This window comes from Odocoileus virginianus, chromosome 9 (assembly GCF_023699985.2).
Source record: "Odocoileus virginianus isolate 20LAN1187 ecotype Illinois chromosome 9, Ovbor_1.2, whole genome shotgun sequence".
NCBI lineage: Eukaryota > Metazoa > Chordata > Mammalia > Artiodactyla > Cervidae > Odocoileus > Odocoileus virginianus.
The window spans coordinates 35,547,460-35,574,197 of record NC_069682.1 but is presented as its reverse complement, the minus strand read 5'-3'; the positions used below and the strand labels follow the sequence as shown (position 1 = coordinate 35,574,197).

The 26,738-nt window shown below is 46.2% G+C and overlaps 2 protein-coding genes across 3 annotated transcripts in view; both read right to left on the bottom strand.

Moving 5' to 3' along the window:
• The window catches only part of DTD1 (D-aminoacyl-tRNA deacylase 1), a 210,364-nt gene that overhangs the window by 106,604 nt on the left and 77,022 nt on the right, over positions 1-26,738 (bottom strand). The window contains exon 6 of one of the 2 annotated variants that reach the window (XM_020878656.2): positions 17,268-26,186. The exons of the other annotated variant lie outside the window; for it this stretch is intronic. The gene's annotated coding sequence lies outside the window, so the exon portion shown is untranslated. Of the gene's footprint in view, positions 1-17,267; positions 26,187-26,738 lie in introns of those variants that run through there. 2 annotated transcript variants of the gene reach the window in all.
• Positions 3,751-12,495, bottom strand: SCP2D1 (SCP2 sterol binding domain containing 1). The gene has a single exon (XM_070472209.1). It carries the CDS (start codon positions 4,419-4,421, stop codon positions 3,951-3,953), a length of 471 nt encoding a protein of 156 aa, XP_070328310.1. The 5' UTR covers positions 4,422-12,495; the 3' UTR covers positions 3,751-3,950.

The following is a 26,738-nucleotide window of genomic DNA, read 5'->3' as shown; positions in this document are numbered from 1 at the left end:
CTGCCCCCACTTCTGACCTGCAGATGCTATGAGAGCACGAATGGTGCTGTTGGCAGCCGCCGAGTTTGTGGTGAGCTGAGTGTGTGAGTCCACACAGGGACACTCCACTGAGGTGACCAATGCTGCGGGGAGCTGGGGCCTGAAGGCAGGTACCCACGGGCCCCAGAAAAGCAGGCCCCCCAGTGAAAATGACCACCTAGGCTCGACGGCAGGGGGGCCACCAACACAGCCCGAAGGTCCAGGAGGCAGAGCACAGAGTGGGCCTCAGCCTGCCTGGAAGGCCCAGCGAGGCCCCCGTCCTCCAAGCCTGGCAGGAACAAGGCCCAGGGTGACCAAATGACCCAACTCTTCAAGAGAATCCAGAAACTCATTTTTTACACGAAATATTCTCATTCCAACTTTAAAAACACAGTGCTGGCCAACCTTGAGCAGAACAAGCAAATGAGAGGTGTGTCTTGAGCCAGAGGTGAGCTTCTGGGACATCTACCAAGTGTGAGTGGTCAGGCAGAAGAGCACCCAAGTGGGGGCCTTTCCAGGAGGCTGTGGGGACCCAGTTCTCCCTACCATGCAAAAGAGGAGGGACTCACACTTGCAGAAGACCCCCGCCCCAGTGCCCTGTGGGGGACCCACTCCCAGCCCCTGACAACCGGACATCTTAAGGGCAATGGGCCTTTTTCCAGAGGCCGCCACTGAGGCCAGAATGGGGACCCCCCAGACATGAGCTGGTGACTGTCTCAAAACTATGCCTTCAATTTCGAAAGCTGAGTCTGTCCAGCCACTCCACCTGGTCTCCTGGCATCGCGAGACTTTGCTCTTCTGATGGCACAGGGGTTTGCTGTGTGTTCCCAAGACCTGGACTCTTCCCCCCTCGCTAGTGAACCAGCCCCCTCCTCACTCAAGGCCTGGCTGTCCTGTCCAGTGCTCACCACGGCAGCCCCCCTTCAGGCAGCCCAGCCTTTTGGATCCCCCCGGTAGCTCAGTGTCTCAGCTTCCCAGCCCCGAATTCCTGAGAAAGTACTCTACCTGGTTTGAGTCATGTTTCTGCCCCAAGTGATGCTGGGCCAGAGGTCTCTAGCTAATCCATGGGGTGGGCTTCCCTGTGGTCAGATGTCAGTCCAGGCAGGACCCCTCTGTAACCCTTCCCTCCCTCCCTCACACCTGTCCAGACCACCCACCCCATTTCTAAGCAAGCTCATCTCAGGGCCAATCCCCAGAGGCATGAGCAGGACCATCAGGGGACAGGCTCGGGCCAGTCGTGTCCCTAACAGCAGCCCCCCAAACGCCTGACACCCATAAATGCAGCTCAAACAGCAGTGCCCGTACTAGGCCTGGTAAGCGGTCTCTCGTTATCATCCAAAGACTCTGGGATGCCCACTGTGACCCCAAGCAGGGGCATCGGCAGCAACACCACACCATTTACCTCCTCATCAGTTGAGTCACCCAGGTGAGCCAGGAAGCTCCACGCCCCACTCCCAAACCATCAGCGATTCCTGACCACAGAGCTGAGGGTCAACTCAGCCAAGGGTCTCTTCGCTTCCCTCTGAGAGGATGAGATTTTGACAGCAATGAGCTCCTTCTCTGCCTCGTTCTGACATGGAGAACTTCGGATACCTGTGCAGGGGCAACAGGTCAGTGAGGAAAACAGACACATGATGAGGTCGGAGGATGACTCGTGCCCAGGTGAGGCTTGAGTCTTAAATTCTCTTTATAAAAACTTCATTTTGTGTGAAGCAATTATCCTTCAATTTAAAAAAAAAAATTATTTTTTTTTCTTATTTATTTATTTATTTATTTTTGGAGGCTAATTACTTTACAATATTGTATTGGTTTTGCCATACATTGACATGAATCCGATACAGGTGTACATGTGTTCCCCATCCTGAAAACCCCTCCCACCTCCCTCCCCATCCCATCCCTTTTGAATGGAGGGCAGCAGGCTTTTAAGACAGTGCTACTGAGTTTATAGGGCTTCCCTGGTGGCTCAGATGGTAAAGAGTCTGCCTGTAGTGCAGGAGACCCAGGTTCAAACCCTGGGTGAGGAAGATCTCCTGGAGAAGGAAATGGCAACCCACTCCAGTATTCTTGCCTGGAGAATCCCATGGATGGAGGAGCCTGGCAGGCTACAGTCCATTGAGTTTATACTGACACACAGTAAACTGCCTATGTATGTAAGTACACAATCTGATGTATGAAAAATATATAATGCCTGTGAAACCATCACCACCCTCAGGACAATCAATGTATCCACCACCCCAGGTTTCCTACCCACTCCCACCCATCCCTGTCTCCTGGCAACCACTGACCTTTCTGCCACTACAGTTTACATTTCTACTATGTTACATGAGTAGACCACAGGTACACACTTGGTTTTATCTGGCCTTGCTCACTCTGCACAGTTCTAACATTCATCATGTGATTGTGCCCACACTGAAAATCCAACTCCATTTATTGCTGAGTAGTATCCCAGGGTAGAACATCCTGCAATCTGTCAATTGGTGATGGACATTCAGTTTATCTATAGTCTGCAACAATCACAAATACGCTGCCATGAACATCCACGTACATATTTTTATACTTGTGTGTACGCTTTTCTCTTGGGAAAATACCTAGGGAAAGACTAGCTAGATTGTTTGGCAGGCATGTATTTAAGGATGGCCAGTTCCACGAAGCGCCTGGGTGGCTTTTGGAGGGTCCACACTGTGTGTATTTAACCTACAAGATAAGGTGCACACTGGTCACGAGGAACTAATGACCCACCCACTCACCCACAGGGAGGCCTCATCAGGCTGCAGCTGCTTCGCTCCATGTGTGGAGGGGGTTCCCAGAAGGGAATATCTCCCGGCATCACCTCTGATTTTGTGAAATGCTCAGCGCACGAGCTCCTGACGCCAGAAATGGCCCACGAGAGGGCTGTGTGATCTGTCTGCAGGAGACCCTCGACATGCTGGAGCATCTCACGGGTCTAGAGCAGATCAGTTGTGATCAACACTGAGAGCTGTGTGTGGACCACAGCAGGGGTTCTGCAAGGGCGGTCCCACCAGCGTCACCTGGGAGCTGGCCTAGAAATACACATCTCCCCCGTCCAGACCTACAGAGTCAAAACTCTGAGTGGAACCCAGCCATGTGGGCTTCCCAGTAATCGGATGCATATTCCAATTTAAGAACCAGCAGCCTAGAACGTCTTTTAAGCCCTTCGACTCTACTGGAATTAAATCCATCAGAAGTCATGTTACATCAGGGGCACACCCCCTCCGTGGCCTCATTCCATCCCCACAGCTGTGGAAAGAAAGTGAAAGTGTGAGTCATACCTGACTCTACTGCCCCACGGACTGTAGCCCACCAGGCTTCTCTGTCCATGGGATTCTCCAGGCAAGAATACTAGAGTGGGTAGCCATTCCCTTCCCCAAAGGGTCTTCCCAACCCAGGGATCAAACTTGGGACTCCTGCACTGCAGGCAGATTCTTTACCATCTGAGCCACCGGGAGCTCACCCTTTTAGAACACTGCAACCCTGTGTTAAAGTCTCCTCAAAGAGCCAGGCTACCAACTGGAATGCAGAAATGCAAAGTGATGGTCATCCCTTCTTTCCCAAAGACCAGACTCCAAACAAAACGAAAGTTCTAGGAACTCAATCACTGAAGCATTTAAACCCAGCTGTCAAAACCACCTGTGTGTCTACCTGGGGCTTTCACCCTAGCAAATTATGACATAAATAAATCTAAGGAAAGAAAAAGACAAAGATTTTAGGTGATACACTGCAACTCTCTTTACTGCTCTAGAACCCTCGCTCCAAATTAACACATCAGCAGGGACATTAATCAAACTTGAATAGGAAGAATTTGAGTAAAAATATTGAATACTTTTTGTTTTAATCTTCAGCTTAAGCATCATTGCTGCTTGACATTATAATCGGAGAGAAGGTCTGCTCATTTTCCTGGTATTTCGGCAGGCTTACCACTTAGCCCAGTCCTTGAAAACTCTCTCCAGCTTCTGGCCAAGCAGAACTTTGCCGCTCACTTTGAACTTGCCGGCAAGGAAAGCCTTCTGAGGGTTCATTTTGCCCAAAATCAACTCCATGAAGACAGGCTCGGGGATTGTGAAGACGGTGTCCGCTGGGAGCCTGGCAGGTCCTAGATACGTGTCCCCAGAGCCGTTCTTCAGATCAATGGTCCACTGGTGGGCAGTCTTCCCATCTTTGGTGATGTCCAGCTGGAAGATGGCATTGACTTTCTTCACCAGCTGGTCCCCCACTTCTTTGATGTGCTGGCTGATGTCCTCAAACACTGGGACGGTGTGGAATTCTGACGGCGAGAGAGGGTGTGGCATGGCGGGTTCCCGACCAGGACCCAGTTCCTTGAACTGGCCTGCTTGAGGCCCGTCCCCTGCCTTGATCTTGAGCTGATGGTCAATTCTCTTCCACATCCTACTGCACTGGTCCTCCTGACCTTGCCGACTGGTGTGTGAGCAGCTGTGGCCAGGTTAATATGCACAAGGTCAGATTGTGACATCAAAGGCAAGGCCAAGTGGGGACTCAGGCTGCATGTATGTGCCACAGTCTCATTGGCTGAACGGGTGCTAAACATGTGACACGGGGTTAGGGCTCGGCCAGGTCATTGTGACACAGACCCACACCACCACTCCCCTAAACCACAAGGTCCCACAAGCCCAGCCTAGAAAGGTCTGGACCCCAGGCTGGCAATAAAGGAAACGGGCCCACAGGAGGTTCTCCGGTGACATGAGCCCTGTCTTTTCAACAGCCCTAACTTTTCAACAGCCCTAACTGAGAGAGCACTCATTCTGATTCTTTCAAAAGTAGAGATCCTTAAGGTCCAGATCCTGGTGCTTCACCTGCCTACTGGGGAGTGGGAAAAACTGTTAGAATAAAACAGCTGGTGGAGGAGGGCTCAGCACCAGGACCTGCGCTAGAAGCTTCCAGAAGCAGAGTGAGAGGGGAAAAAGGAAAGAAACAAATATCCCTGAGGTCAGAAGACACTGCTGGTCTCACAGGATAACTGCAGACACTATCACAGCCCTCACTCCGAGCCACAACACTGCTGTAGGCACTGCACATGTATTTTATCAACACACTTAACTCTCCATGTAACTGTCTGAGGTGGGTACTGGTATGATCCTCATTTTACAGATGAGGAAGCCGAGGCAAGCAGAAGTGAAATGACTTTCCAAAGCCACCCAGTGAGCTGTAGGGCAGCCAGGTTTAAACAGAAGTGACAGAAGAAGGAAGTGACAACCCACTCCAGTCTTCTTGCCTGGGAAATTCCATGGACAGAGGAGCCTGGTGGGCCACAGTCCATGGGGTCACAAAAGAGTCGGACACAACTTAGGGACTAAACAACAGCAATAATAAGTACTGGCAAAGGTGTGCAGGGAAAGAAGCCTCCTAGACTGTTGGTGGGAATGTAAACTGATGCGGCCACTGTGGAAAACAGTATAGTTTCCCTAAAAAACTAAAAATAGATCTACCATATAATCCAGCAATCTCACTCTTCGGCATATATCCAGAAAAGACGAAACCTCTAATTGAAAAGATATATTCACCCAATGTTCACTGCAGCACTGTTTACAATAGCCAAGACGTGTTAAGTTGCTTCTGTGGTGTCCGACTTTGTGCGACCCCATGGACTGTAACTGGCCAGGCTCCTCTGTCCATGGGATTCTCCAGGCAAGAAGACTGGAGTGGGGTTCCATGCTTCCCTGCTGGCTTCAATGGTAAAGAATCTCCCTGCAATGCAGGAGACCAGGGTTCAATCCTTGGTCGTATGAAGACATGGAAGTAACCTGAACACCCACTGATAGATGAATGGATAAAGAAGTCTGTATAATCTCCAAATTCACATGCTGAAACACTAACTCCACCATGTGATGGCTTAGGAAGCGAGAGGTGATCAGGACTAGATGAGGTCATAAAGGGGAAGCTCTCATGAGTTTGGTTAATGCCCAGAAAAGGGCGAAGATCGATAACATTAATCCACCATGCCCACAGGAAGACAGTACCAAGCCCTGAAAGCCTTTCTCACTGGAAAAAGAGTTACTGCACTATACCAAACTCATGTACAAATATATTTGTAAAGTCCCAGTAACTTAGATTATATATACATAGAACAGAGATCATCCCTCCCAAAAGGCATCACTGGCCAGTGTAAGAGCATTCCTATTCCAGCTGAAGACAGGGCCGAAGACAGGCAAATAGTTAAAGTAAAACAGTTGTACTTATCTTTCCATACGTTATATGCATGACCAAGTGGTAACTTTTTAATTTAGATAAAATGTGTAAGATATGCCTGCCCAAAATTAATAAAACTGATTGTGAATAAAACAACAGATAAAGTTTCTAAGAAAAGTGATGCATTTTTCTGATGTTCCTGACATTATTCAAAATGTTTTTCAGAATACCTCTTTATGACCACTGTCACAGACCAAGGCTCAGCTGGTAAAGAATCCACCTGCAATGTGAGAGACCTGGGTTCGATCCCTGGATTGGGAAGATCCCCTGGAGAAGGGAAAGGCTACCCACTCCAGTATTCTGGCCTGGAGAATTCCATGGACTGAATAGTCCACAGGGTCACAAAGAGTCAGACACAAGTGAGTGACTTTCAATTTCACTTTTCACTTCACTTTCACAAACAAAAGCCGAGTTCTTTTACTGCCTCATATCATTCAGGATGTTCTCAGCTATGAGCGCCAAGAACAGCCACAACTCTACAGGCTTCAACCCTTCAACTTCACAGTCTCCCTTCCTGTGAAAAGAACTGTGATCTCCCATTAAAAGTCCTGAGGTGGGGCTAGAGGGACCAACCACGGGGCACAGCTCTGGACTGGGGTTTTCCATGACCAAGGGGTTTCCCAGGAGATATGACATTCAGTGCTAAAGCCAGCAAGTCCCAGACAAGCAGGAGGAGCTGGCCACTCCAGGGTTGGTTCCTTGAGCAGCTCAGTGAGTCTTCAAGCACCCAAGGTCCCTCCTTCCATTATCCTGCTAGATGTTCTTCTAAGGTCAGTGACCCTTGTGGAGGCAACACTTTGGGGCATCATTCAGTAGAACAACAAAATGAGCCACCTTCTCCTACATGTACTCTTTACCAGAAGGGCCTATTCTCCCCAAGTCTTTCAGCAACTTCATGCCTGTCTCACGGCCAGGACTATGCTCATCATCCTTGGCAGGATCAGCTTCTGTCTGTGGCTGAAAAATGTCACCTGCCAGATCAGTAAACCAAAGGTATTGTGGCCATCAAGTCCTCAGCCACCCCTTAGTGTGTGCTCTGAGGGGATTCAGGATGGAGAAAAGCAGGATACTGGCCCTAGATAGCTGGGGTGCAGACCAAAGCAGTGATTTCAGTGAGCCCAGAATCTCCCATCTTCCCAAACACAGAAAAGCAGCTAAAGTCATTAACTTGCAGTGTCATGTTTTCTTAATGAACAGTAACATTCTGATGTTCCACTACAGGGTTTTGTTTTTGTTTCTTTCGTGGTGGTTTAGCCAGTAAAGAATATGCCAGCAATGCAGGAGACCCAGGTTCTATCCCTATGTTGGGAAGATTCCCCTGGAGAAGAGAATGACTACCCACTCCAGTATTCTTGCCTGAAGAATTCCATGGACAGAGGAGCCTGGTGGGCCCCAGTCCATGGGGTCACAAAGAGTCGGACACGACTGCGCAGCTAACTTTTTTGGACTTCCCTGCTAGCTCAGACGGTAAAGAATCTGCCTGCAATGCAGGAGACCTGGGTTCGATCTCTGGGTCAGGAAGATTCCCTGGAGAAGGGAGTGGCTATGCACCCCAGTATTCTTGCCTGGAGAATCCTATGGACAGAGGACCTGGCGGGCTGTAGGTGGGCTGCAGAGTCGAACATGCCTGAGCACACACAGAGCTCCTATACGACCTGGCTCCTCTTCAAAGCTGTCCCTCAGGGCCATCTGAGAGGCTGTCTTCCCAGCTTATGGTTCTCAATTTTTAGGTTGTGTTTTTCTTTTTCAGTCCAGAGGTTCACAGAGTCACCTTTGAGGCCAGACTCAGCCACCTTTCCCTAACTTCGGGGCTGCCTGGAGGAACGTGGAACCCAACAGAGGTGCTAGAGAAACAGAAGGAGGAACTAAGAGTGAATGGCACTCATCCCCTGAGGTAGGTGTCCCCTCGGGAGTCCCCTGAGAGGCAGGGGTAAGAACGACACAGGCCAGGGACCTGTCAGAGGGATGCGACCTTCCTCATGTCGGGAAAGAAGCTGGCTGCATAGTTCCCCTGCAGCCACTGTTTGCGTCTGGGCAGGGCCTGAGGGTAGCTGAGCGGCAGCCCAGCCCAGAGGTCAGGGAAGCAGTGGGCAGACATGGAAGCCCGTGAAATGACCAACCAGGTGAGCCAGCAGACCCCACATGCTCCCTACAGGTCTATAGCACCTGGGTAGCCGCACCCACATTTTCCTCCAGTAGAAAAGACTCCGTGCTGTGTCATTTCTGCCTCCCAAGACTCAGGGGAGGTCAGCACCCCGTGCTCACCCTGAAAGTCTGCGGGGATGGGAATTCTGGAAAACATAGTTCTAGCTCCACTAAGTTGTTTGAGAGCAAAGCTGGAGCCACATCGAGTGCTTTGACTTCTATAAACAAAATTCATGTACACACTGCTATATTTACAATGGATAACCAACAAGGACCTGTTGTATAACACAGGGAACTCTGCTCAATGTTATATGCCAGGCTGGATGGGAGTGGGGGTTTGGGGGAGAACAGATACCTGTACATGGATGGCTGAGTTCCTTCACTGTTTACCTGAAACTATCACAACATTGTTATTTGGCTATACCCCAATACAAAATAAAAAGTTTAAAGTTTGAAAAAAACAAAAAACCTCAAACTAACTCTAAGGATAAAGTGGCCCAATAGGCTGAGCACTGTCATCTAGCTACGGTGGAGGAAGTGTCATTTTATTCTCAGTTTCTTTCCTTCTTTCCCACTCACTGATGCGGACTCTGGTCACCCCGTCAGAGCAGAGCAAAGCAAAGCAAAGTAAGAAGGACAACTCGCCATGTCCCCAGCCACTTCCTCTGACACACGGTTTGGAAACCCTGACAACCCCCCTGGAGAAAAGTCTGATGCAGTCAGTTGCAAGAGCTGGGTCAGCCCCTAGGTCTTACTGAACTCAGTACATCAAGAGCACTGTCCCTATGGAACAAATCCTGGTAAGTTCCCCTGGCTGTTTTGAAAGATTCATCAACCCTGAACCAGGAGAGGGCCGGGGGTGCAAACCAAAGAACAAAGTTCCAGACAAGCAGGAACTGTGCCTATCTCAGAAGGATGTTTTTGGTACAGTGTGTTATTTAACTGTGGTCACTGTAACTGGGGACACATCACAGAAGCCCGAAAGCTGATGGTTAAGAGAGTCTGTAAAGATCTTGTAATTATCCATTTAAAAATGAGGACCTTTACTGATAGACATAACAGGAATGAATATAAAAAATGCTATGCCAAAAGGCTGCATAATATATGATTCCCCTTAGGAGAAGGGGGTGGCAAAGGACGAGATGATTAGAGAGAATCACCGACTCAATGGACATGAGTTTGAGACAACTCTGGGAGGTAGTGAAGGACAGAGAAGCCTGGCGTGCTGCGGTCCACGGGGTCGCCAAGAGTCAGACAGGACTTAGTGACTGAACAACAACAAACATGAAGTTCTAAAACTGGCAAAACTAATCTATAATGGAAAAAAAATCAAAAGAATCTTTACCCTGGGGTGTGAGGGTGAGATTAACTGGGAAGTGGCATGAAGAAACTCAGGGGTGATAGGTATATACATCTGTCAAAATTCTACACAGAGTGATGTGTCACTCATGCTTGCAACTTGTTTTGAAATGCAATAAAAGATAAGATGGATTGATGGATGGATACATAGACATGTAACAAAACAAATACAGCAGAATATGGTAGAATCTAGGTGGGGGGTATATGAGTGTCCATGAATCAGCCTAGTACTGAATTATAGGTAGATGTCAACAAACTGACTGGTGAAAAGATGGGGAAAGGCTATTAGAAAAGGATTCATAAAAGTTACAGTCCTTTAGAAGGCAGGCCAGACATTCAGAATACACAGTATGGTTCACACCATTCTTTTTAAATATATGAAAAACAATCACCCTGTTGAACTTGGTTCCTCTCAGTTACTAAGTGCTGGTTATGTGATGATTCCAAGTTAAATACACACAAATTTTGTCCATAGCACATGAAGGATCTCTCTCTACTTCTCTATTCGGCAGCCTTGTTATCAATCATCTAATACATAAAGTACTGCATAACAAACCATCACATCTCAGAGGCTCACAATAATAAGCAATTATTTCTTGCTTACAGGGCTTCAGAGAGGTTAGGGATTGGCCAGTCTGGTGGGGGTCCACTGGCCTAGGCTCCAGGCCCTGTGTCTCTCATTCTGCTTGATCAGCAGGCTCCCAGGGGCAGGTTCTTCTCACCATGAAGACCACAATACAAGAAGGCAAGACCTCCTGCACAAGTACGTGCCAAGACTTTGCTCATGTTTCTGTTAAAATTCCACTAGCCAAAGGAAGTAACACGGCTAAGCCAAATAATCACAGCCCCTCATTCACCCAGCTCTGGAAATGAAGAACTCACCTCTTTATTTATCACTGCAAGAGATTCAGGGGCAGCTTCAATTGGGGGTCGAGTGACGTGGAGCCTCTGTCTGCTTGAATGGCCCCCTCCAGAGCTTCCACTGCACAGGAGAAACAAATCTCAAGTGTGTAACCACCAATTCCAGTGAACTGTTGTATTTTGCCTCTTCAGCTCCCCTCAAGGTAGAACCCCGAGGGGACAATTACAAACATCGGGCCAAGAGATAGAACACAGGGCACTTCTTTTTCTGCCGCAGGAGAAGTCAATTAGGGTTTCAATTTCCACTGTTAAATGTCACCTTTTTACAACATCCTGGAGGAGAGCCGGCAGCCCTGTCCTTAGGGGGGCGAAAAAAACTCTTTCAAGGAAAGGCTTATTGTCTGAAAAGACACAGAAGGGTCCAAAGATTAAAGGGCCCACTCAGGCTCTCCGGATTTCCCGGAGCTCTTGGTTTCTATTTCCAGCTGAACATCTGGCTCCCTGGTAGCCCCCAGTGAGTCTTTTGAGCCTCCCTGCCTCACTTTTCTACCGGTTGCAAAAAGAGATGATAAACCAGGCTGCCACACAATGCATATAAAGTGCCCCCCAAGGAGTGAGGAAGGGAGGCAGACTTCTCGAAGGAGAGAGCTGTCAGCATGTTTTCTCCCGATCTTCAGGTATCTCCAGTGTCTGGAACCCCTCATTAGAGCATGTGGTCCTTCCCCTGAGAAGTCAGATGAGAGACAGAATCAATGGAGCCAAGAAACTCCCTTCTCTTGTCTCTGCTGCAAGGCAGATGAGTCAAACTGCATGATGGCCGGTCAGTCTTCTTCACTCACTAACACTCTGCGCCCTATTTTCAAAAGGAGGAGCATGTTGTTGGCATGGCTGAAAGATTAAACACTCCCACTCCATCGCTACAGCCACTAGTGGGTATTTTATCACAATTTCTGTGCAGGAACTTTCTGTCCACAAAAACCCTTCCTCCACCCAGATGGGTGAGACTGAGAGTATCTCCAGTTTCTAAAGTTAGGTCATAAATCGCTCTCCTGCTTGCAGGGTGGTGTTGCCCCTGAAAAGATCCCATCTGTTCATGGTCTGCAACTTATTTTGAAATGCATTCAAAAATCAAGAAGGGCTCGTGCACTTTTAAATTTTTTTAAATTATTTAAAACTTTTTTTCTGTTTTCAATTATAGGGGAACTCATTTCCTCCCTCTCTGGGTATTTTACCCTCATCTATAGAACAGGAACACTGGCCTTTTCCAAAGTATTAGGAGGAAGGACAAGGGCAGCTGGAACTCTCATAATGCTGCCAACAAGAATGCCAAAGAGTTCCACTCTGAGAAATAGGTTTCAGTATCTAAAATGGGTAGGTTGTTTTTGTTTTTTTGTATATATCTGTACAAGTGGAATTGCTGGACCCCAGACAATATTTCCAGGGATATACCAAACAGAAATATCTACATTTTTTCTTAAAAGACACATATTAGAATGACTTTAATCAGCCAAATGTGGTAACCACCCATATGCCCATCAACAGTAGAAAGGATAAATTACAGGAAACTAAACAGCAATGAGAATTAACACTCTACATCTATACACAACATAGTGAAACTCACAGTCATCGTTTTGAACAAAAGAAGCCAGACCCTCACCCTCCCCCTACCAAAAGGAGTTCATACAGCTTCTAGAGAGCTGGTAATTTTCCACTTCTTGATCTGAGCATTTTTAATTTGGGAAAATGTATTGAACCATACATTTATGATGTGTGCTCTTCTCTAGAGGTATATTACACTTCAATGAAAGGTTTTAAATACATATTCACACAGAAAAAGTGCCCACAAATCAGAACAGAAAGCATTGGAGGAAAGCGTCCACCCAATCTTCCACTCCCTCCCTCCCTCCCTCCCCAGGGGAAAGCCATGGCTGACTGGTGTTGAAGGGGAAGCTGGAATCACAGCCACACAGAGCCTGGGTGACCCCTCCTCCCCAGGCTCCCAGGCCCTGCTTCGATTCCCTTGTCTTGACTGCCATGACCTGAAACGTGAGAGGCAATGATTCTCCTTTCATCTGGCCAAGCCAGTGGACCTGCTCTGCAGACCCAAGTACCACTGCTCATGGGCACCTCAAGTCCAGGGGGAAGAAGCAGGGAACCCTGGCTGACTGTAGCATAAACCATGTTCTCTGGTCCAGGGCTGCCAGCAACAGAGGTGCTACTGTGACCTCCAATTCCCATCGCTTACATCTATTTCTCAACTGATTCCAAAGATGGAAGAGGAAGACACATGATTAATGATCACCCCTTAAACATCAACAACATCTTCCTCAGCAGTTAAGAAGGTGAAGACAAGAATAAATGTATTGCTCTTATTTTATGAAGCATTAAGACCACAGCCTGTGAGTTCCTAATGGATCCAAGGAGACGGTGATGCCCCTTTGGAACAAAACCAACTGGGTAATTAGAAAAGAAGAATGCGATTATCTAATCTCCTTCCTGTAAGATTTCCCTGCATTAACAAGAAATCGCTTTTGTGGGTGACTCCTAAATTGGAGATTTAGAGGTTTTGAATGTAGTATCAGAGGTTATCCCGTTGCTGAGTTAGATGTCCCAGTCACTGGTTGCCACAGATGGAAGCAATGGGGGGGTCACAATATTTTTCAGCTCCTTCCATCAAGAAGTGAAGTCCATCTCTCCATCCCTTTGGTCTGGGTCTGGCCAAGTGACTTGCTTTAGACAGTGGGATGCAGCAACTTAAGACAAGCAGGAGCTTAAAAAGTGCTGCACCATTAGCCATGCCCTCTGATTATTGGACATATTCCACCACTGTCTGAAGAAGACTGCTGGAGGATGAGAGGCCACATGGACCAAGGCCCCAGAAATAGAAGTGAGATGCCTAGATCACCAAACCCCAGCCAAGAAGCCCATGTGAAAAGAACCACCTAAACAATCCAGAGAATCTTGAGAAATGAAAAGTGTTACCAGTATACAACAGATTAGAACAGCCAAAATCCACAGCACTGACAACACCTAATGCTGGAGGGGACGTGGAGCAACAGGCATACTCATCCCCTGCTGGGGGGATGCAAAATGGTGCAGCCACTTTGGAAGACAGTTTGGCAGTTTCTTACAAAACTAAACACACACTTACCATAGGATCCAGCTTATTTTGTGCTCCTTAGTATTTACTCAAATGAACTGAAAACTATATCCACACAAAAACCCACACAAGGATATTGATAGTAGTGTTATGCATGATTGTCATGCAAACTTGTAGCAACCAAGATGTACCTCAGTGGGTTAAAAATGAACTATGGTACACTCACACAATGGAATACTATTAAGCACTAAAAACAAATGAACTATCAAGCCATGAAAAGACACGGGGAAACTTCAAAGCATGTTACTAAAAAGCCAATCTGAAAAGGCTACATACTGTATGAGTCCAACTATATGACATTCTAGGAAAGGCAAAACGACGGACACAGAGAAAAAGATCAGTGGATGTCAGGGGTTTGGGGCTAGGGAGGAATGAACAGGTGGAGCACAGAGGATTTTTAGGGTAGTATGACTGTTCTGTATGATACTATATCAGTGGATAGTTGTAGTAGTAGTGTAGTGTTAGTCACTCAGTCGTGTTTGACTCTTTGTGATTCCATGGACTGTAGCCCAGCAGGCTCCTCTGTCTACAGAATTCTCTAGGCAAGAATACTGGCGTGGGTAGCCATTCCCTTCTCCAGGGGGTCTTCCTGACCCAAGGATTGAACCTGGGTCCCCTGTATTGCAGGCAGCTTCTTTACCATCTGAACTACCAAGGAAGCCCCATATTGATGGATGATGGTAATGGTTTAGCTGCTCAGTCGTGTCCAACTCTTGTGATTCCATGAACTGTAGCCCACCAGGCTCCTCTGTCCATGGAATTCTTACAGGTCATCACTTGTCAAAACCCACTGGATGTACAACACCAAGAGTGAGTCCTTATATAAACTATAGCTTTTGGATGACAATGATGCCTCAATATAGGTTCACTGATTTTAACAAATGTCCCACTTTGATGGAGTACATTGATGGTACTGGAGGCTATGCATGTGTAAGGCTAGGAGAATACAGACCTAAAACTGCTCTAATATTCTAAGCCACACAGTTTTTAGATGGCCTGTTACATAGCAAAAGCTAACTGATATACTGAGTCAACTGTTGAATGGGGAGGAGAATCAAGGGGAATTGAATCTGCCACATTAGAATCACAGACACAAATGAGAAAACACAGGACAAAACAGCTGCCATGGAATCCAGGAGAGAGTACAGTCATATCTGTAGTTGGGCAAGTTAGATAAAACCAGATGAAAGTAAGTTTTTTTTTGTTTTTTTTTTTTATATTGTAGTGGTTTTTGTCATACATTGACATGAATCAGCCATGGATTTACATGTATTCCCAATCCCGATCCCCAGATGAAAGTAAATTAAGCCCAGATGACATGCTGGGTTTGACATTTTACAAGGACACACTTTTTAGGCCCCATTATGTGCTGTTTTTGTTTTCTCCTTACTATTAGAACGGACTCCCTCCACTGAGGTTTGATGGTAAAATTCCTATTTCTGGAAGCTTCAAATGTGGGGCACAAGGTAATGAATGCAATTCCTATGTCGACGACTAAAGAGGCAGAGCATGAGCTGCTTGGACCTGAGCGAACCAGCAGGTGCCTGCCTGTCTGCTCCGGTCACCGGATCCCAAAGGGTCTGGTCATCAGCACTAAGGAGGGGAGAAAAGGAAACAGGAAACGCTGGATATGATGGACTACCCAGAGGTAATTTAATTGGTTCTCTGGAATGAGTGATTCACCACCCCTTTACCTCCTTCACCACCCACCCTGCCTTCAATCTCCCCTGTCCCCACCATACGACACCCATCCACACACACACACCAGCCAACAGCACAACATTGGGCCCGAGTCTCCTTATTAAAAACGCTGACATCAAAAACCAAGGATTTCTCTGAGCATTTGGTATCATGTGCTGGGAATGTGGCCATGGATGGTGAAATAAGAAAAGTCCCTGTGGATGAAAAACTGAAGCCAGTACTGAAGTCAGATTCCAGCCTCAGCAGCTGTGACTCCTCTGTCTCAAGACTCAGGGAGTCAGGAAGAACACTGGAGTGGGGTGGAGAGAATAGCACAGCTCATTGACAGACGGAGCTGGCCATGGTTTCAATATTAGCACCATTTCCTGAACTGATCAGAATTCCACCAAGGCTGTTAATTGGCTGCTGACCATATGCCTCTTGTTTCTGAAAGTGCTTCCTGATTCAACATGGAAATGACAACTGAATTACACATCGGTCATGCTTGACCTGCCATTCCTGAGCCCCTCAATTCGAAGTCTCCTCCCACATTCATAGGATGATTGGGGACATGAAGAAAACATCCTGGATGGGTGATGAGATGGCTCTTCCTCTTCAAAGAGAAGACAGGAACAACCAGAGAGCTATGCCCAAATTTGGAGAGGTTTTTCTAGCTCAAATCAAACAATACCTTGAAGATTTCCCTAAATTCTTAATCTGTGACCAAACAGGTTCAAAAAATGAGGAGATAGGGAGAGATAAATTTGGAGATTGGGGTTGACATATGTAAGCTACTATATATAAAATAGGTAATTAATAAGGACCTACCACATAGCACAGGGAAATCTACTCAATACTATGCAGTGGTCTATATGGGAAAAGACTAAAAAAAGAGTGGATATATGTCTAACTGATTCACTGTGCTATACACCTGAAGTGAAGTGAGTGAAGTAAAATTTGCTCAGTCGTGTCCGACCAACTCTTTGCGACCCCATGGACTGCAGCCTGCCAGGCTCCTCTGTCCATAGAATTCTCTAGGCAAAAATACTGGAGTGGGTTGCCACGTCCTCCTCCACACCTGAAACTAATACAAAACTGTAAATCAACTATACTCCAATAAAAAAAATTTTTTAAATAAGGAGTTGGACTCCAAAGACCTAAGAAACAACTTTTTAAAAAGTTGACCGGGATGGGGAATACATGTAAATTCATGGCTAATTCATTTCAATATGACAAAAACTACTGCAATGTTGTAATTAGCCTCCAACTAATAAAAATAAATGGAAAAAAAGGGGGGGGGGACTGCACTGCCAAGGTTTATAAAAACGTGTATGTGTTAATATCCTGTCCCCACCCAAAGTCATGCTATGATATTGGATTGTCTGAAAATTATATCCCTTCTCTTACCAACCTCAATAAAGTGCTGACAAAACTAGGTATCAGTAGGAAGACAAAGCAGTTGGAATTCTCATACACTGCTGGTGGAAGTACGAAATATCAAGCTTTTTTGCTGCTGTTGGGGACAAAGAGTCTATTGTTCAACATTTACACTGCAGCACTGGGGCCCTCATAGCTCAGTTGGTAAAGAATGCACCTGCAATGCAGGTGACCCTGGTTCGATTCCTGGGTCAGGAAGGTCTGCTGGAGAAGGGAAAGGCTACCCACTCCAGTATTCTAGCCTGGAGAATTCCATGGACTATAAAGTTCATGGGGTTGCAGAGTCAGACACAACTGAGTGAATTTCACAACTACTGGGGGAGCTAGTGAGCATTTATATCATGCAGGGTTCTTACTTGCAGACAAGAGAATCCACTGCAACAAGTTTAAGCAGACAAGGTTTATTCTATTAGCTGTCTCACAAAACATCTAAGGGGGCAAGAAACTCAGGTGCTTACATGGCCAGGAGTGATGTAGCCGGGAGACATGTCCCACCTCCCCACAGGAATGTTCCAGCAGAAACCCTACTGCTGTCACCATACACAGTCTGTGATTTTGGAGGTCTGGAGAGTGGAAGATCCCATGCGGCCCCAGAAGCAGCATCCATGTGCTGTCTTTTGTCTCGCGTGAACGGATCTGCTTGGAGGAATTCAGCCAAGTGTGGCTCCCCAGCTGCATGGGAGTCTGCGAAAAGGCCCTTTCAGCTTCCCGCAATCTACAGCACAAGACATGAGCCAGGGGATTGACAGTGATGGTGAGTGTGTGTATCTCAGGGTGGTACTTGCTACAGTGTATTTGGGGAGGGAGAGTGGATTGAGTCCAGGGGATCTGGGTGGAAGATTGGCAAGGAAGGCTGGAAACAGTCAGTGCCCAATAGAGGAGTCACCTGCGGGCAGATGAGGACTGATGTTAAGACAGGGGCTAAATGTTCTTAGAGAGGATGCTGAGAACAGAGCGAGTGAGAGGACCTCTGGAAACACTTCCATTTATGAAGTTAGGTCCAGTGAGACACAGGTTAAACTAAAGTTTCATTTTGCAAGAAGAAGAGGAAAAGGGCTTTTTAATGATTGTTTTCACTGTGGGGGTGGGGGGAAGCAGAGGCAGTGAGATAAAATAATAAATTGATGATGTTTTGACATAAGTCACTGTCAGGCTCAAAGGGTCCACATAAGCTCCCGTGGGGGGCTGATCAGAAGTCAGTAGGCACCTCTCTGATGTTCACACAGCACCTCACTTTTAATCAGGCACACCCCGCCACCCCCACTCCATGAAGTCCCATCAGTAAAAGTGCCCTGCCCACCCATACCAACCTGAGCAGTGGGAAGACATCCAAGTCAGCTCCCCAAGGAATTGGAATTGTTTTAATGAGACAGTTGACATACAATATAAAGTTGGTTTCAGATGTCCTACGTTATGACTTGACACATCCATACACCATGAAGTGATCACCACGTTAAGCCTAGGAACCACCTGCCCTCACAAAGTTACTGCAGTGTTACTGACCATATTCCTTATGGTATGTCACACTCTTCAAGGAATCTGAATTGTGAGCCCAATGACACAAAGACTCACTTCCCGCCCTATCCCCAAATCAGACAAAGTTATCCCAGAGGCCGTTCCCTACAAAGGTTCCTTCAGGGATCCTCAGGGCTGCCCTCTGTCACTTTTTTTTCTTTTGTTTTTGGTTGTGCTGGATCTCTGTTGCTGTGTGCGGGGCTTCCTCCAGTTGCGGAAAGAGGGGACTACTCTTCGCTGTGGTGTGGGCTCTCATTGCAGTAGCTTCTCCTATTGCAGAACTCAGGCTGTAGGCACATGGGCTTCAGCAGCTGCAGCGTGGGGGCTCAGTAATTCTGGCTCATGGGCTCTAGGGCACTGGCTCAGTACCTGTGGTGCACAGGGCTTACTTGCTCTGCAGCATGTGGGATCCTTCCTGACCTGGGATGGAACCCATGACCCCTGCATTGGCAGGCCGACTCTCAACCACTAGACCACCAGGGAAGCCCTTTCCTATCACTTTTGAGGTCTCAATGAAAAATGCTTCCATCAAGTCTGTGAGCTTCCTAATGCCCTTCTAATGTTTGTTAGGTTTAAGTTAACTAGTGTCTATTTTTATTGTTCATGTGTAAGTGCTGCAGGAGAAAGAGTCCCAGTTTTCTTCTGGTGAGGCATGTACTTATTGACCCTCACTCGGCAAATCGTGGGATTTGACAGGTCACTGTGATAATGGCCCCCAGTGAACACGTGCCCCTTTGCAATGGGACATTGCTGCCCCTCCCATCAAGTCTCCATCCTTGAAGTCTATGTCTCCACACCACCTAGATCTGAGCTGGCCTCCTGACTTACTTTGACCATTAGAATATGGTGGGTGTGATGGTGTGTGATTTCTGAATCTAGGCCTTAAGGGGCCCGGGAACCTCCTGGAACCCTGAGGCTGCCACACTGTGAGGAAGCCCAAGCTCACTGGAGGAGGTGAGCCGGAGAAACAGGCAGCCTGTTGAAGTGGTCGTCTAGGTGGGACCAGTTTGGCAGTGACAGCAGACGGAGGCAGTGAACAGGACAGAGGCAAAGCTACTGGCCAACTGGGCATTTGCCAAAGGTCCCAGAAAGCAGCTAAAGTGAAGTGAAAAGTCAAAGTCGCCCAGTCATGTCCAACTCTTTGCAACCCTATGGACTATATAGTCCATGGAATTCTCCAGGCTAGAATACTGGAGTGGGTAGCCTTTCCCTTCTCCAGGGGATCTTCCCAACCCAGGGATTGAACCCAGGTCTCCTGCAATGCAGGTGGATTCTTTACCATCTGAACCACCAGGAAGCCCAAGAATACTGGAGTGGGTAGCCTATCCCTTCCCCAATGGATCTTCCCAAACCAGGAATCGAATCAGGGTCTCTGGCAATGCAGGCAGATTCTTTACCAGCTGAGCTACCAGGAAGCAGGGAGCCCACAAATGAGAAGAAACGGCCTTGGTGCCAATGGGGAAAGTCAATGTGGTCTGGACAGAAGATCCAATCAGCCAGAACACTGCCTCAAGGCAAAGCCTCCTCTAGAGCCAGGCCTTGCCTCTCTTCCATTCTGGGAAGACCATGAAAGGTGAGGAAGCTGCAGAAGAAATGAAGAAATGTGTGAGGCTAGCAGAGATGGGTTCATGAGATTTAAGGAAAGAAGCTGTCTCCATGAGAGAAGTACAAAGCAGAGCAGCAAGTGCTGATGCAGAAGCTGCAGCAAGTCACACAGAAGACTTGGCTGAGATAATGAATGAAGGTGGCTACACTAAACAGTAGGTTGTCAACGAGATGAAACAACCTTGTGTTAGAATATGCCATCCAGGACTTTAATATCTAGAGAGGAGAAATTCACTGAATGTTTTAAGCTCACTATTGAGAGCTACTGCTCAGAAAAAAAAGATTCCTTTCAAAATATTACTGTTCATCCACAATGTACCTGGTCACCAAGAGCTCTGATGGAGACAGACATGATGCACGTTGCAGTCATGCCTGCGAACACCAACCGTATCCATCCTGTAGCCCATGGAGCAAGGTGTCATTTCTACTTTCAAGTGTTATTTTTTTTAACAAATACATTCCATAGGCCATAGCTGCCACATAGAGTGAGTCTCTGATAGATCTGGACAAAGTCAATTGAAAACCTTCTAGAAAGGATTCACCACTCAAGATCCATTAAGGAATTCACGACTCAGGGGAAGAGGACAAAATACCAACATTAACAGGAGTTTGGAAGAAGTTAATTCCAACACTTATGGATGACTTTGAAGGTTTCAAGACTTTAGAGGAAAACACCTCAGTAGATGATGTGATCTTATATACAGAAAACCCTAAATACTACACACAAAAAAAAAGTTAGAACTAATAAACAAATCCAGTAAAGTTTTAGAATAAAAAGTCTATATATCTATATACAAAAATCAGTGGCCTTTCTATACACTTAAACTATCAGAAAGAAAAATTAAGAAAACAACCCCATATACAATGACATCAAAACAATAAATACCTAGGAATAAATTTAACAAAAGTAGGTAAAAGACCTATACACTGAAAACTATAAGACATAATGGAAGAAATAAAGGAAGACACAAATAATTGGATGAAAAGCCCATGTTCATGGACTGAAAGAATTCATATTCTTAAAATGTCCATACTACCCAAAACCATCCATATATTAAATGCAAAATTCCATTGGCATTTTTCACAGAAATAGGAAAAACAATTCTAAAATTTATATGGAACCACAAAAGACCCCAAACAGTCATAGCAATCTTCAGAACGAACAAAGCTGGAAGCTTCATTCTTCCTGATTTCAAACTATATTATAAAGTAATCAGAATGGTATGATACTGGCATAAAAACAGACACAGAGACCAATGGGAGAGAACTGAGAGCCCAGAAATAAACCTAATTTCTGTCTGTGCTTATAAAATATGTTCCGCTAATATCTGACATGGGAGCCAGGAATATGCAATGGGGGAAGGACAGCCTCTTCAACAAACGGCGTGGGGGAAACTGGATAAACACATGCAGAAAGAGACATCGGACCCCTATTCTACACCACTCACAAAAATTAACTCAAGATGGATTAAAGAGTTAAATGCAACAGCTGATATCATAACATACCTAGAAGAAAATATAGGTAAGAAACTCCATGGCATTGTTCTTTGCAGTGATTTCTTGGAGATGACAGCAAAAGTACAGGCAACAAAAACACAAACAAGAGGAACTAAAACACTAGAAAGCTTCCTCAGAGAAAAGGAAACAATCTGCAGAATGAAAAGGAGAGCCATGTAATAAAAGGAAATACTTGCAAACCATAGACCTGGTAAGGGATTAATATTTAAAATATGTAAGGAACCTATACAAACTCAATAGCAAACAATAAATAAGGAACCTGATTTACAAATGGGCAAAGAAACTGAATAGACAAATTTTTCCGAGGAAGATATATAGAAGGTCAACAGGTACATGAAAAAGTGCCCAATATCACTAATCTTCAAGGAAATCAGAACCACGAGATTTCACTTCACACCTTTTAGGATGGCTGTTCTTAAAAAGGAAAGATTTCCAGTGTTTGTGAAGGTACGAAGATATGGGAGCCCTAGTACATCACTGATGGGAACGTAAATTGGTACAGCCACTGTGGAAAACAGCCCAAGGGTGCCTCAAAAAACTAAAAAAATAGAGGTACCACATGATCCAGCAATTCCACTCTTGGGCATATATCTGAAGGAAACAAAACCAGTATCTGGAAGATAAACTCACACTCCTGTATCCACTGCAGCCTTATTCACAACAGCCAAGATATGGAAACAGTGTAAGAGCCTGTCAATGGATGAATGGATGAAGAAGATGAGGTCAGTACACACAATGAAATATTATTCAGCCAAGAGAAAGGAGGAGATCCCGTCACTAGCAATAACACAGATGAAACCTGAGGGGGTTATAAGTGAAATAAATAAAGATAAACACTGTATCATCTGAAAACATTCTAGAACCAATGATGATGATGAAGTTAGGTTGGGGGCCTGTGGAACAGCACAGCGCTAGTCAGAAGTCAGCATGGGTTCACAGGTAACATGGTGGTTGTTGTTCAGTTGCTTTGCGACTCCATGGATGGTGGCATGCCAGGCCTCCCTGTCCATCACCATCTCCTGGAGTTTGCCTAAGTTCATGTCCATTGAATCAGTGATGCTGTAACTCAGTGATGCTGCACTAATACTGTTTGACAGAATCAAGGGATTAATCACCAAATTACTCTGAAAAGGGGGTTGCTTGACTTTGGCAAGAGTGGTGACTCAGGGAGAAGGAAAGTGGGGTGAGTGAGAACATGACGGATGCATCTGTTGACCCGTTAAGAAGATCCCTAACCGGGTGCCAACTCTGCACTGTGCGGCATGTTTAGCCAGGACCTGGATAAAGACAGAAAAACTCATCTGAGGCTAACACAGAGCTGGAGGAAGAGCCAGGATGACACGGAAGCCCAAGAGGCCTGTGCCCAACAGAAACACAATTAAGTTCTTCACTGGGTACCTTCCACTGGCCAGACTCTGGTCACACGGGACACACGTGGGGCTTTAGTTGCCTGCAGGCTGGTGCGAAGCACAGAAGAGATGCGGCCACTGCAGGAAAGTAGCTTCCAATGCATGGGATGCCTGTTGTGCCCTTGAGAACGAGTGCAGCTCTGCCCACGGGAGAGACCAAGGCATCTGGGCAGTGATGGCCTGATCTCAACAAACTTGGGGTGAGCTGCTGCGTGACCTTGGCGTGGCTTCTCTGCTCTCTCTGGTGCTCGGCGCCCACCTCCACTCAGAAAGTGTCTGTATTTGGTCTGTGTTCTGTGTCGCCAGAAGAGGTCTGTCTCCTATAAAGTAAACCACGGAAGGCAAGATTAAACGGCCCCTGCCACCCGGCGGCACCAGGCAGCGCTCTGTTTAAAGTCCCAGGCCCACAGTCTGCCAAGACCTCTCATGAAAGCCGTACATGGTACAATCCTCTCTCATCCTCAGTCAAACCATGCTTTAGTGGACAATAAACATCAAGTTTGATAAATAAGCGGCAAGAAGGAGTCGGGCAGGTTGGGAGGGACATGAAGACTGGGTTTTACACTCTGTAAGCAGAGCTGCCTCCAGAAGCTAATTGTAGCCACTTGTCTCACCGTAAGAGTTGGAAATGACCTTCAGCAGGAGAGTAGGAGCCTGGGGAAGGCAGGGATGAACAGCCTCTCTGAGGCAGCGGAGGATGTCGTGGGGTTTCTTCTTGAGCTTTCATGTTTCCTTCTTAACCTCACCTTGCAGTCCAACCTGACCCTGCAGCTGGCCGTTAAGTGTGTACACGCACCTTTGGGGCTGCCTGGAGTTGAAAGCGACCTTCAAGATGACGGAAAAGCATTCTTCCACCCGATGCTACAAAAGCATCCAACATTTTCTGACATCTACCATCTTCCCTGCACACTGTGAGGGAGGGGAGATGTTTAAAAACACAGTTGGCTCTCCATATCTGAGGATGACCACTGCGTAGAGGACCGACTGTCCCACATCATCTTACATAAGGGACTGGAGCTCGTACTCTGGTCCTGGACTGTGATGAAAATAAACAAAGCTCTTCCCCTACACATGCAGGCTCAGAACTTCTGCTCTAGCACTCTCAACATTGCCATCCCCTGTTGCATGATGTGGTTGCATCCATCAAGGCAGCATCTGTGTTAATGACACTTAAACTCACTGCTCCACTTTTGTTTCTGACCCAGCGTCTCTTTCACGTCCTTCAGATATTCAGAGTTGGTTTTTGCCCCTTCAGCTCATCTCCCTTTATGGTTTTCAGACCCTTTATCGAGTTGACCACATGCTACTGCTCACACTCAGGTCTGTCTGAGTTCCTCTGAGCTGGGATCCGGGAACTGGGCTGTGAGTGATGAGCCTCATATTTCATCACCGTCCGTATGTCAGGCACACAGGCTCTTCTGTCTGTACAGACAGGTTGCAGCTCTTCACTCAGCATGAGCTGCTGGTGATCAAATGCTATGGCAGGAAACCCCTGACAGATCTGTTCAGCAAGTCCACTGCCCTACAACCGAATCTACAAAACTGGAGATTCACTCTGTAAAAGCTGACTTAGACAAGAGAAACAGTACAGCTTCCTGGACCTCAATGTCTGTGGGCTGGAGGAACGACCATAAACTGCATCTGGGTCACCATGATTTCAAACCAAGAGGTTTACACCACTGCAGATTCGAATGGACCATCTGGATACTGAACAATCTGCACTGGGTCAGAATAAAGCAATTCAGCAAGCCCCGTTCCAACTCTGTGTTCCAAGTACTTGGATGTACAGAGGAGATATGATTTGAACTCTTCTCCCTCTCATATTTTCTAGCTATATTCTTGTTTGAAGCAGACAACTGGATCAGAGAACAGGGGCTGAGAAATTATTATAAAGTCACAGAGTGTCAGCATTACCCAGCTATGGCCTTATCATCCTAAACGCGACTCCTCTCATCTGATCTCAGAAGCTAAGCAGAGTTGGGCTTGGTTAGGACTTAGATGGGAGATTGCCTGGGAACACCAGGTGCCGTGAGCTTTTAGAAAAATTTCAGCATCACCAAAATGCCAAATAAGGATGTCTCTTCTATACTTAAGCAAGAAGTATTTCAAGAGAGGATAACTGTATAAGCATTAGTATATTACAGATATGCTATATAAATGTATATTATGTATGGTAATATATGATTATTATTGACATCATACAATGTCTAAAAATGATCACTATTGTTGTACCACTAGATCAAACTTAACTGAGAAACCCTTTACCAGACATGCTTCTTCCTTCACGTTGCTACGGGGACTCGGACACCCAGACAACCATGCGGCTCCTGGGAAAAGGTCATCTGTGTGGTCTGACGTGGTGGGGCTTCCCTGTGCTATGTCCCAGAGGCGGACAAACCAGATACAGAGCTGCATGCATGTGGTGTCAGTCACCTGGCCTTTCTGAAGAGGATTCCCTTCACAGGCACATTCCCCTCTGCTGCTACCTAGTGTCCAAGGAAAATGGCACAAACTATCAATCACCATAGACAGGCTCCCACCACAGAAGCAGGAGCCTGTGTGGACCCTGAGGGAAGGCCCCCTGCAAAAGGGTTATCTGAAAAGACGTGCATGTATATGGAGAAGGGTCAGACATGTCATATTTCTATAGACACAATCCTTAAGAAGAAACATAGCAGAATCTGGCTAAGAATAAAGTGGTTTGTGGAGCTTTGGAGTTTATTTCTTTTTAGAAAAAAAGAGGAAATTTGTAAGATGCAAAGGTCTCACATAATGTATTATCATGGACAACTGTTCTCTTTACACCCTAACATGAGCCCTGGCCTAGCCAGTGTTGGGAAAAACATGGACAGTGTGACCGCATTTGGGACCCATCATGGACACTCAGAAATACACCACAGGGTGAAAGGAGGACTCGATGACAAGTGATGTTGGGCCAGCCTGTTCCAAAAGAGGCAAGCTGAGAATCAGAGGAACCAATGCGGCCTTCCTGAGGGGACCCTTGGGTGTGTTCCTTGCTGCCCTGTGCATGGGGCACCTTCCCCACCCTGGCAGCACCCATCTCCTCTATTAAGCCACAGCAGCAACAAAAAATGGTAACGCTCCTTTGGTGGTTTTTTTGTGTGTGTTTTTGTAGGTTCCCAGTTTCTTATTTCCATCTTCCTTTTCAGGATTCAGGTCCAAGTCTTTAAAGTAGTATAGGTGCCTAGCATCTTTCATGGATTTTTCAGGATCCAGTTCTGCCCAATGATAATGCACTAAAAAGAACAAAGATAAGATATATTACTCAGAAGGGTCCCAAAATTTGCTTTCAAATCATATTAAAACACATGACCAAGCATAACAAAACAGCTGGAGATATCCTTTCAAGTTTATACAACAAGAGAATGACTGTTTTTTTTTTTTCACCTTACTGTGAGAAATGTGCCATGTTGTCAGGTATCAGTCCTAATACCTCTCACCAAAGAGATGCCAATTTATCAGAACTTCATCCTTAGAGCTCAAAAAGACACCAACAAAGTATGTGAAATTAAATAACACACTTCTGAACAGTCTCTGTATCCAAGAGAAGTCACATGGCAAATCATAAAACATTTTAAAGTGAGTGAAAATACAACAATCAGAATTTGTGAAATTGATCTATAGCAGTGTTTAGAGGAAAATTCATAGTATCAAATGCTTATTAGAAAATAAGAAAACTTACAAGTCAATAATTGGAGTTTCCATCTTAAGGAATTAAAAGAATAAAAGCAAAGTAAACCCAAAACAAGCAGGAGAAGGGGAATAACAAGAGCAGGAAGTAATGAAAT